Source organism: Panulirus ornatus, chromosome 11, assembly GCF_036320965.1.
Source record: "Panulirus ornatus isolate Po-2019 chromosome 11, ASM3632096v1, whole genome shotgun sequence".
Taxonomy (NCBI): domain Eukaryota; kingdom Metazoa; phylum Arthropoda; class Malacostraca; order Decapoda; family Palinuridae; genus Panulirus; species Panulirus ornatus.
Genome location: NC_092234.1, coordinates 48,705,589 through 48,718,598, shown reverse-complemented (window position 1 = coordinate 48,718,598; position 13,010 = coordinate 48,705,589). Strand labels below are relative to the sequence as shown.

Here is a 13,010-nt window from a genome sequence, read left to right as displayed (position 1 = left end):
GTAAGAAAGTAAACTCTAGATTGATATGGGTAAAATTAAAATTGGATGAAGAGAGATGGGTGATATTTGGTGCCTATGCACCTGGGCATGAGAAGAAAGATCATGAGGCAAGTGTTTTGGAAACAGCTGAGTGAGTGTGTTAGTAGTTTTGATGCACGAGACCGGGTTATAGTGATGGGTGATTTGAATGCAAAGGAGAGTAATGTGGCAGTTGAGGGAATAATTGGTGTAAATAGGGTGTTCAGTGTTGTAAATGGAAATGGTGGAGAGCTTGTAGATTTCTGTGCTAAAAAAGGACTGGTGATTGGGAATACCTGGTAAGTCGGAGAGATGGCCAGAGAGCATTATTGGATTACATGTTAATTGACAGGCGCGTGAAAGAGAGACTTTTGGATGTTAATGTGCTGAGAGGTGCAACTGGAGGGATGTCTGATCATTATCTTGTGGAGGCGAAGGTGAAGATTTGTAGAGGTTTTCAGAAAAGAAGAGAGAATGTTGGGAAGAAGAGAGTCATGAGAGTAAGTGAGCTTGGAAAGGAGACTTGTGTGAGAAGTACCCTGAGAGATTGAGTGCAGAATGGAAAAAGGTGAGAGGAAGTGATGTAAGGGGAGTGGGGAGGAATGGGCTGAATTTAGGGAAGTGAGAGAGCAGAAGAGGGTGTGTTGAAATGGTTTGATTAATGGAGAGAATGAGTGAGGAAAGACTGACAAAGAGGATATACATGTCAGAGGTAGAGGGAACTAGGAGAAGCGGGAGACCAAATTGGAGGTGGAAGGATGGAGTGAAAAAGATTTTGAGCGATCGGGGCCTGAACATACAGGGGGGATGCTATTTCATGTGTGGCGGGATGGTGAAAGGAATGGATGAAGGCAGCAAGTATGAATATATACATGTGTATATATGTATATGTTGAAATGTATAGGTATGTACATGTGCGTGTGTGGGAGTTTATGTATATGCATTTGTATGTGGGTAGGTTGGGCCATTCTCTCATGTGTTTCTTTGTGCTACCTCGCTGACGTGGGAGATGGCGATTAAGTATAATAAAATGAATAAAATATAAAATATTATATATTCTGTTTCCTTGTGCTACCTGCTAATGCAGGAGACAGTGACTAAATATAATAAACAGTAAAAAATAAATAATTATTATACATAATCACTTTCCCGTGTCATTGAGGTAGCACCAGGAAACAGACAAAGAATGGCCCATCCACCTATTTTTTTTTTTATTATTACACTTTGTCACTGTCTCCTGCGTTAGCAAGGTAACAAGGAAACAGATGAAAGAATGGCCCAACCCACCAACATACCCATGTATATACATACACATCCACACATGCACATATACATTTCAACATATACATATACATACATACACAGACATATACATATATACACGTACATAATTCATACTTGCTGCCTTTATTCATTCCCGTCGCCACCCCACCACACATGAAAAGACAACCCCCTCCCCCCGCATGCACGCAAGGTAGCGCTAGGAAAAGACAACAAAGAACACATTCATTCACACTCAAGTCTCTAGCACTAAAACCACAGCTCTCTTTCCACATCCAGGCCCCATCCACTCATATACATACACATATATATACATAATGGATAGAGTTGTGCGCAGGAGGATGGATGTGCTGGAAATGAGATGTTTGAGGACAATGTGTGGTGTGAGGTGGTTTGATCGAGTAAGTAACGTAAGGGTAAGAGAGATGTGTGGAAATAAAAAGAGCGTGGTTGAGAGAGCAGAAGAGGGTGTTTTGAAATGGTTTGGTCACATGGAGAGAATGAGTGAGGAAAGATTGACCAAGAGGATATATGTGTCGGAGGTGGAGGGAACAAGGAGAAGAGGGAGACCAAATTGGAGGTGGAAAGATGGAGTGAAAAAGATTTTGTGTGATCGGGGCCTGAACATGCAGGAGGGTGAAAGGAGGGCAAAGAATAGAGTGAATTGGAGCGATGTGGTATACCGGGGTTGACGTGCTGTCAGTGGATTGAATCAAGGCATGTGTATGGGGGTGGGTTGGGCCATTTCTTTCGTCTGTTTCCTTGCGCTACCTTGCAAACGCGGGAGACAGCGTCAAAGCAAAAAAAAAAAAAAAAAAAAAAAAAAAATATACATAAATGCCCACACATGCAGACATCAATAAATTCAACTGCATTACCATCCAAACCTGCCGCCTTGCCAGATTTCATCTTCCAAAAAGCTTTCACTACCTCTTCTCTTAATCATACAATTCTCCTTTAGCCTCTCACCTTGCACACCACCCGAACCAAAACATCCTATAAAACTATCGAAATCATTATTTTTATCTTATTAATTAAAAGGTAAGCATTTATGCTTTTGGAAAGATACATTATTTACTGGATTGGCAAGTTCTAATTACTATTGGTGTGGTTGCTGTGGGTGGCAGCAGGTGCTGTAGATGTGGAAGTCCCAAGAAAATGCACACAATCACCCACTGGTCATTAGCAGGTTACTGAGGTCTCAAGGAAGCTTCAGTGACATCCTTTGTTTGAGTTGCCATCTATGGCCAGCCAACAGGGCTTACATTGAATGCAAAATTGAACATGTAGGAAGTTACACGAGTATATTGCTGCCAATAGCACCTTGCAATTTAAGTTTTGACTGATGCTAGTAGTGCTGAAAGGGTTAGATTCACTAGTGCAAAAACAAAAATTTCTACCTATATTTCTTTCTAAATCTCACTCATTTCCTACTGTTGAGTTTCTGAACACAAAATCTGCACCTTGCAATTCCATAAAGATGTTTACCATAACCACATCTTCCATTCTGCCCTGGAAACCCCACGTAATCAGTCTCACAAACTTGACTTCTTCAAAAATCCCAGTACGTTCACCTTGATGTTGCTGTCGTCTTCCCATTCTTCAGGCAATATTTTGACCACTACTCTAGTGAGCTTTCTGCATGTATTCCTGCCTATAAGGCCTGGACCCATAGCATACATCTGACTGCTGCTGCCTATAGTTTCTGTGTGGAGACCATTCACAGTACAAACCCCTGAGATGCTTTAATTGATTTCTTCACTCTTTTTGTTGCTATTTTCCTTTCATTAATCCAAGATGGCTATGACAGGGGAATGTTTTGCTTGTATCATGTTGGTCATTATGAAAAACTACCTTTTTTTAGTTTTTTATTCTGAAGTGTCCTTTCTTTCTGTGATAGTTTTTCATCACTTCAAATGGTATGTTTGTAAAGACATTGTTTTGTGTTTTTCATATATCTTGGTAGCATGGTTACTCTGAAGTAGAGAAAACCTTTAAGAAGACAGCTGTTATACCATTAATTGTAAGATAATGTGTACCAGCCTCTCAGGTGTCTGCAATTACACACGTTCTGTTCCTTTTAATTTAGGTTGATTCAGGTTGGTACAGCCAGTATTATAAACTGTCTAATAATTTTCTGGTTTTTTTGCAAAGGTAGTTTTAAACCATAGTTGATCAGTATACTATCTTTTATTGTTAAGGCAGTCCATACCTGATGACTTGTTTTACTGACAGTCAAGTGCATAGTTTAAAATCCAACCAATTTGCAGAGTGTCGTTAATGTCTTGCTGAAGACACACAAACCAGAAGAATTAGAAGCACTAGGAGGATGGCAGCAAGCACTTGAGGGACTCTTACCCTACACAGAACGTCATCTTCGACGTCTTTCAGCCCTCCATCAGTCGTCTGTAATTCTCAACTATATGTCTTCCTCCATTTATCTTGGAAATGATCCAGAGTAAGCTTGTGCTTTTCATGTAAGATGTTGAAACAAGTAGTAGAGTAGAAAATTGCAGTATTTTAATTGAATGAGCAATTAATGCCAGAGACACCTAAGAATAGAGAATTTTTGTCATGGCAAGACAAAGATATAGTTGGTATTACAGGAATCATATGGATAATTTTTCTGAATATGGAAAACCCTCACATAGCACAGAATTCTACTGCACATATTTGACATGGCCTGAGGGATGTTTTAGACAATTATCATCTAAAACATGGATAAATTTGATATAGTGTTTGCATTTTTGTCTTCTAATGTGCTCATTTTCCCCATCTTAGCAAGTTAGCTTTAAGACCTGGGCTTTGAGGGAAAAATCTTTACTTTGCTCTTTTTTTTTATTCGTACTTTTAGAAGGTGATAAAATTTAGAGGGCAGGATTTTCAGCCCAACCCTTTTTTGCCTTTCTGATGTACCTTAGAAAACACTCAGGAGATATGTGGGTAGTATTTTTTTCTTTTTCATCCCTTCGGATATAATGCATTTTATCACATGAAAGATATAGTTGCAAAACCTGCCGAGTCATACTGTTCTGTACATATAATATTCACCATTAACACCATTTATCCTCAGCATTTGTGAGTACAGTAGGTATTATGTATCATGAAAATATTCCTGCATTAGACTATAGGAAGACAGCAACAAAGCAAAAAAAAAAAAAAAAAAATCTAACTGTAAAAATAAGAAGAGGCAATAACAAATAGTGGTGAAGTGGGGAGATGGAGTGAGTATTTTGAAGGTTTGTTGAATTTGTTTATTGACATAGTGGCAGATATAGGGTATTTTTGGTCAAGGTGGTGTGCGAAGTGAAAGGGTCAGGGAGAATATTCTGGTTGGGTAAACAGAGAAAAGGTAGTGAAAGCTTTGCGGATAATGAAAGCCGGCAAGGTGATGGGTTTGGATGGTATTGCAGTGGAATTTAAAAAAAGGGGGGGTGACTGTGTTGTTGACTAGTTGGTGAGAATATTCAGTGTATGTATGGTTCATGGTGAAGTGCCTGAGGATTGTTGGAATGCATGCATAGTGCCATTGTATAAAGGCAAAGGGGATAAAGGTGAGTGTTCAAATTACAGAGGTATAAGTTTGTTGAGTATTCCTGGGAAATTATAGGCAGAGGTATTGATTGAGAGGGTGAAGGCATGTACAGAGCATCAGATAGGGGAAGAGCAGTATGGTTTCAGAAGTGGTAGAGGATGTGTGGATCAGGTGTTTGCTTTGAAGAATGTATGTGAGAAATACTTAGAAAAACAAATGGATCTGGAGAAGGCATATGATAGAGTTGATAGGATTTGCATTTTTCAGCATTACCCAACAGTAGGGCATGGATGTAAAAAATTACCTGAGGTAGAGTTATGCACCACCATAGCATAATGTTGTAATGTTGCTATTCACCTTTTTTTTCTTTCTTTTTACAGGGAATTTAATGTGCCCCCAATGCTGGATAATTTGGAACTCTTACAAAATATATATAACTCATCAGCCACCAAAGAAGGCATGAAGACAAAAGAGGAAGAGGAGGGTGAGAAAGATTCAGATATTAAAGCTGCACTTAAAGATTCTGTTTTGAAAGTGGATGAAGAAAGTGATGAAGAAAGCAGCAAAGGTAAAGAACCTGAAGAAGAGGATAATAAGGATGAAAAAGTTGAAAAAAGTGAAGAAAATGAGAAAGACAAAGGAGAAATGGTTAATAAGATACCACCTGACTCTGTTGACGACTTGGATGCTAACTTTGTCTTTGAGAAGATTGTTGCTGAAAGTTCAGATGATGAAAACATGGAAATAGTTTCAAATGAGGAAGACCAAATTCAGAACTCGAAGAAAAGAAAGAGTTTCTCTGCAGATCAGCTTCAGCTAGAGAATAAAAGAGGGAGAGATAACAGAGGGAGAGATAACAGAGGGAGAGGCATCTTAAGAGGAAGAGGAGGTACAGGGGAAAGAGGGATAAAGAGAAAAGGAAGAGGAAGTAGCCAGAGAGTGGCTGATTCTGAATACAGATTTGGCCGACATCAGGTTAATGGTAATAGCAGAGGCCACACATGGAGAGGGGGACACAAAAGTAGAGGTGAACCTAGAGGTAAAAAGTTCAATGGGTTCAAGAGTCAAAGATAATATAGAATTTTAAAACTTATTATGCAGGGAAATGTTTCTAGCAAGAGATTCTTTGAATATATATATATAAGTACAACTGTTTCTTTTGTTAACTGATAGAAAGCTTTACTTGATAAGCTGCGGAACTTCAAATTTTATATTCCTTAACCTGAAATAAATGTGATTATGAATGTTTATATGGTAACTTGTGTCTCTTTCTAAATGAATTTCATATTAAAAGGCCTGATTTGAAATTACATCAGTTATGCTTGTGTATATCTATAAACTTTATGCATTGAAAATAATGTTAAAAAATTTCATTTTCATTGCTATTACAATTCACATATATGGCAATGTCTCATAACCCACCCACATGCACATGTTTATACATACACACCTACATACATACATATACATTTCAACGTATACACACATATATATTTTTTTTTCATACTATTCGCCATTTCCTGCATTAGCGAGGTAGCATTAAGAACAGACATATATATATATTTATATATATACCTCGCAAACGCGGGAGACAGCGACAAAGCAAAAATATATATATATATATATATATATATATATATATATATATATATATATATATATATATTTTTTTTTTTTTTTTTATACTTTGTCGCTGTCTCCCGCGTTTGCGAGGTAGCGCAAGGAAACAGACGAAAGAAATGGCCCACCCCCCCCCATACACATGTATATACACACGTCCACACACGCAAATATACATACCTACACAGCTTTCCATGGTTTACCCCAGACGCTTCACATGCCTTGATTCAATCCACTGACAGCACGTCAACCCCGGTATACCACATCGCTCCAATTCACTCTATTCCTTGCCCTCCTTTCACGCTCCTGCATGTTCAGGCCCCGATCACACAAAATCTTTTTCACTCCATCTTTCCACCTCCAATTTGGTCTCCCTCTTCTTCTTGCTCCCTCCACCTCCGACACATATATCCTCTTGGTCAATCTTTCCTCACTCATCCTCTCCATGTGCCCAAACCACTTCAAAACACCCTCTTCTGCTCTCTCAACCATGCTCTTTTTATTTCCACACATCTCTCTTACCCTTACGTTACTCACTCGATCAAACCACCTCACACCACACATTGTCCTCAAACATCTCATTTCCAGCACATCCATCCTCCTGCGCACAACTCTATCCATAGCCTACGCCTCGCAACCATACAACATTGTTGGAACCACTATTCCTTCAAACATACCCATTTTTGCTTTCCGAGATAATGTTCTCGACTTCCACACATTCTTCAAGGCCCCTAGAATTTTCGCCCCCTCCCCCACCCTATGATCCACTTCCGCTTCCATGGTTCCATCCACTGCCAGATCCACTCCCAGATATCTAAAACACTTCACTTCCTCCAGTTTTTCTCCATATATATATATATATATATATATATATATATATATATATATATATATATATATATATATATGATAGAGTTGATAGAGATGCTCTGTGGAAGGTATTAAGAATATATGGTGTGGGAGGCAAGTTGTTAGAAGCAGTGAAAAGTTTTTATCAAGGATGTAAGGCATGTGTACGTGTAGGAAGAGAGGAAAGTGATTGGTTCTCAGTGAATGTAGGTTTGCGGCAGGGGTGTGTGATGTCTCCATGGTTGTTTAATTTGTTTATGGATGGGGTTGTTAGGGAGGTGAATGCAAGAGTTTTGGAAAGAGGGGCAAGTATGAAGTCTGTTGGGGATGATAGAGCTTGGGAAGTGAGTCAGTTGTTGTTCGCTGATGATACAGCGCTGGTGGCTGATTCATGTGAGAAACTGCAGAAGCTGGTGACTGAGTTTGGTAAAGTGTGTAAAAAAAGAAAGTTAAGAGTAAATGTGAATAAGAGCAAGGTTATTAGGTACAGTAGGGTTGAGGGTCAAGTCAATTGGGAGGTAAGTTTGAATGGAGAAAAACTGGAGGAAGTAAAGTGTTTTAGATATCTGGGAGTGGATCTGGCAGCGGATGGAACCATGGAAGCGGAAGTGGAGCATAGGGTGGGGGAGGGGGCGAAAATTCTGGGGGCCTTGAAGAATGTGTGGAAGTCGAGAACATTATCTCGGAAAGCAAAAATGGGTATGTTTGAAGGAATAGTGGTTCCAACAATGTTGTATGGTTGCGAGGCGTGGGCTATGGATAGAGTTGTGCGCAGGAGGATGGATGTGCTGGAAATGAGATGTTTGAGGACAATGTGTGGTGTGAGGTGGTTTGATCGAGTAAGTAACGTAAGGGTAAGAGAGATGTGTGGAAATAAAAAGAGCGTGGTTGAGAGAGCAGAAGAGGGTGTTTTGAAATGGTTTGGGCACATGGAGAGAATGAGTGAGGAAAGATTGACCAAGAGGATATATGTGTCGGAGGTGGAGGGAACGAGGAGAAGTGGGAGACCAAATTGGAGGTAGAAAGATTGAGTGAAAAAGATTTTGTGTGATCGGGGCCTGAACATGCAGGAGGGTGAAAGGAGGGCAAGGAATAGAGTGAATTGGATCGATGTGGTATACCGGGGTTGACGTGCTGTCAGTGGATTGAATCAGGGCATGTGAAGCGTCTGGGGTAACCCATGGAAAGCTGTGTAGGTATGTATATTTGCGTGTGTGGACGTATGTATATACATGTGTATGGGGGTGGGTTGGGCCATTTCTTTCGTCTGTTTCCTTGCGCTACCTCGCAAACGCGGGAGACAGCGACAAAAAAAAAAAAAAATATTTATATATATATAATGGCTTTGTTATCGGAAAGCAAAAATGGGTATGTTTGAAGGAATAGTGGTTCCAACAATGTTGTATGGTTGCGAGGCGTGGGCTATGGATAGAATTGTGCGCAGGAGGGTGGATGTGCTGGAAATGAGATGTTTGAGGACAATGTGTGGTGTGAGGTGGTTTGATCGAGTAAGTAATGTAAGGGTAAGAGAGATGTGTGGAAATAAAAAGAGCGTGGTTGAGAGAGCAGAAGAGGGTGTTTTGAAATGGTTTGGGCACATGGAGAGAATGAGTGAGGAAAGATTGACCAAGAGGATATATGTGTCGGAGGTGGAGGGAACGAGGAGAAGTGGGAGACCAAATTGGAGGTGGAAAGATGGAGTGAAAAAGATTTTGAGTGATCGGGGCCTGAACATGCAGGAGGGTGAAAGGTGGGCAAGGAATAGAGTGAATTGGATCGATGTGGTATACCGGGGTTGACGTGCTGTCAGTGGATTGAATCAGGGCATGTGAAGCGTCTGGGGTAAACCATGGAAAGCTGTGTGGGGCCTGGATGTAGAAAGGGAGCTGTGGTTTCGGGCATTATTGCATGACAGCTAGAGACTGAGTGTGAACGAATGAGGCCTTTGTTGTCTTTTCCTAGCGCTACCCCGCACACATGAGGGGGGAGGGGGATGGTATTCCATGTGTGGCGAGGTGGCGATGGGAATGAATAAAGGCAGACAGAGTGAATTGTGTGCATGGGTATATATGTATGTGTCTGTGTGTATATATATGTGTACATTGAGATGTATAGGTATGTATATTTGCGTGTGTGGACGTGTGTGTATATACATGTGTATGGGGGTGGGTTGGGCCATTTCTTTCGTCTGTTTCCTTGCGCTACCTCGCAAACGCAGGAGACAGCGACAAAGCAAAATAATAATAAAAAAATATATATATATATATATATCTTTTCTTTCTTTTATACTATTCGCCATTTCCCGCGTTAGCGAGGTAGCATTAAGAACAGAGGACTGGGCCTTTGAGGGAATACCCTCACCTGGCCCAATTCTCTGTTCCTTCTTTTGGAAAAAAAAAAAAAAAAAAAAAAAAAAAAAAAAAAACGAGAGGGGAGGATTTCCAGCCCCCCGCTCCCTCCCCTTTTAGTCGCCTTCTACGACACGCAGGGAATACGTGGGAAGTATTCTTAATCCCCTATCCCCAGGGATATATATATATATATATTTTTTTTTTTTTTTTTTGCTTTGTCGCTGTCTCCCGCGTTTGCATTCACTCTTGCATTCACCTCCCTAACAACCCCATCCATAAACAAATTCGTTCACACTCAGTCTCTAGCTGTCATGTGTAATGCACAGAAACCACAGCTCCCTTTCTACATCTAGGCTCCACAAAACTTTCCATGGTTTACCTCAGACACTTCACATGCCCTGGTTCAATCCATTGACAGCATGTCGACCCTGGTATACCACATGTTCCAATTCACTCTATTCCTTGCACGCCTCTCACACTCCTGTATGTTCAGGCCCTGATTGCTCAAAATCTTTTCCACTCCATCCTTCCACCTCCAATCTGGTCTCCCACTTCTCGTTCCCTCCACCTCTGACACATATGTCCTCTTTGTCAATCTTTCCTCATCCATTCTCTCCATATGACCAAACCATTTCAACACACGTTCTTTTGCTCTCTCAGCCACACTTTTTATTACCACACATCTCTCTTACCCTTTCATTACTTAATAAAATCACCTCACACCACATATTGTCCTCAAACATCTCATTTCCAACACATCCACCCTTCTCCACACAACCCTATCTACAGCCCATGCCTCACAACCATATAACATTGTTGGAACCACTATTCCTTCAAACATACCCATTTTTGCTCTACGAGATAATGTTCTCACCTTCCATACATTCTTCAACACTCCTAGAACCTTCACCCCCTCTCCCACCCTGTGACTCACTTTCACTTCCATGGTTCCATCCGCTGCTAAATCCACTCCCAGATATCTAAAGCACTAGTTTTTCTCCATTCAAACTTACCTCCCAATTGACTTGTTCCTCAACCCTACTGAACGTAATAACCTTGCTCTTATTCACATTTACTCTAAGCTTTCTTCTTTCACACACTTTACCAAACTCAGTCACCAGCTTCTGCAGTTTCTCACCCGAATCAGCCACCAGCACTGTATCATCCATGAACAACAACTGACTCACTTCCCAAGCCCTCTCATCCACAACAGACTGCATACTTTCCCCTCTCTCCAAAACTCTTGCATTCACCTCCCTAACAACCCCATCCAAATCCATACAAATCCATTTGATTTTCTAAGTATTTCTCACATACATTCTTCAAAGCAAACACCTGATCCACACATCCTCTACCACTTCTGAAACCACATTGCTCTTCCCCAATCTGATGCTCTGTACATACCTTTACCCTCCAACACCCTTGCATATAATTTCCCGGGAATACTCAACAAACTTTTACCTCTGTAATTTGAACACTCACCTTTATCCCTTTTGTCTTTGTACAATGCATTCAGAATAATTGAATGGATTAAAATGCTGTAAATTTCATTCAGAAATATTTATTACTATCTCCATTCCCATTATGTGGGTAAGAGCAAATGCACATCCAAACCCTTTGCATATTTTGGGGGAACTGATTTTGTAGATCAAGGCTCTGATCCTTAGTCCTTCAGGCTGGGAAAGAATAAGGACTCCCAGTATCTTGGGGTAGACTTACTACTTTGCATGAGATGGATCAAGGTCATACACCTTTTAGCAAACATACACTTAAATGTAGCCTGCTGAAGTAAACAAATGCTTCTACTGTACTACATTACATAAAATTATACACTGCATACCAAACTGATGCATCAAACAATATTAGCATTCATACCACTCTAACCTCCAAAACATATGTAGCTTCCAAACAATCCACTCATTTTATCTATTATGATTTCCTTTTCCTCCTCATACCTACAACTACTGTTTCCCTTATTAGAAATTTAAATACAAGGAAGGGGGGGTTCCAATATGTAGCTTCCAAACAATCTGTTCATTTTATCTATTATGATTTACTTTTCCTCCTCATACCTACAACTACTGTTTCCCTTATTAGAAATTTAAATACAAGGAGGGGGGTTCCAAAACATATGTACCTTCCAAACAATCCACTCATTTTGTCTATTATGATTTACTTTTCCTCCTCATACCTACAACTACTGTTTCCCTTATAAGAAATTCATGTATATATGTGTGTATAGAAGTGGATGGGCCATTCTTCGTCTGTTTCCTGGCACTACCTCGCTGATGCATGAAACTAATTATAATAAAATAAATAATATAATAATCTACAACTACACTATCATATAATATTATCATTTTATCATCTACCAAACGTGAAGCATGGTCAATGCATTTTTTTATTCTATATTGTACCAACTTGTTTACTATTTTGTGTTATTCATACCTTCTCATATATTTACACCTATCCATACCCAAAAAAAAGTATAGTTTCCCATTCATATATTGGAATTTGGACAAACACTCATATGCAGTTACCATGGTCATCCCTAGAAAGTTAAGACGGCAAATTGTAGGATATATACTAGAACTTTAACCACTCAAAAAGGTTCGAGTTTCCCAGTGGTGAAATGCACAATTATTTTTTTCCATACTTGATCACAGTTTCCCACATTAGTGAGACAGCACCAGAAACATACGAAGAAAGACTGCATCTGCTCCCATCCATTCTCTAGCCATCATGTGTAATGCATGGAAACCATAGCTCCCTACCACAACAGGCCCCACAGAACTGTCCTTGGTTTACCCCAGGCACTTCACATGCCCTGGTTCAATCCATTAACAGCTTATCAACCCTAGTACACCACATCATTCCAATTCATTCTATTCTGTGTGTGCCTTTCACCCCTCCCCTTACCCCCCCCTTTTTTTTTTTTGTATATTCAGGCCCCGATCACTCAAAACTGTTTTCACTCCATCCTTCTATCTCCAATTTGGTCTCCCTGTTCTCCTTGTTCCCTACACTTCTGATACATATATCCCCTATCAACCTTCCCTCACTCATTCTCTATATGTCCAAAGCATTTCAGCACACCCTCTTCAGCTCACTCAACCAAACTCTTTATTACCACACATCTCTAACCATTTCCCTTCCAACAAATCGACCCTCCTTTGTAAGGCCTTATCTATAGCCCATGCCTTGCATCTACATATTATCACTGGGACTATTATTCCTTCAAACATAAGCATTTTTGCCCCTCAGATAACATTCTCTTGTTTCCACACATTCTTTAATGCTTCCGGCACCTTTGCCACCTCACTAACCCTATGACTCTTCCACTTTCATGGTTCTTT

The 13,010-nt window shown here is 40.1% G+C and overlaps 1 protein-coding gene across 1 annotated transcript in view; it reads left to right on the top strand.

Moving 5' to 3' along the window:
* Positions 1-6,092, top strand: part of LOC139751492 (transducin beta-like protein 3) — a 38,886-nt gene extending 32,794 nt beyond the window's left edge. Inside the window, exons 14-15 of the mRNA XM_071666950.1 lie at positions 3,570-3,757; positions 5,215-6,092. Coding sequence (XP_071523051.1) covers positions 3,570-3,757; positions 5,215-5,908 — 882 coding nt within the window. The 3' untranslated portion in view covers positions 5,909-6,092. The remainder of the gene's footprint in view (positions 1-3,569; positions 3,758-5,214) is intronic.
* The last annotated feature ends 6,918 nt before the right edge of the window (positions 6,093-13,010 follow it).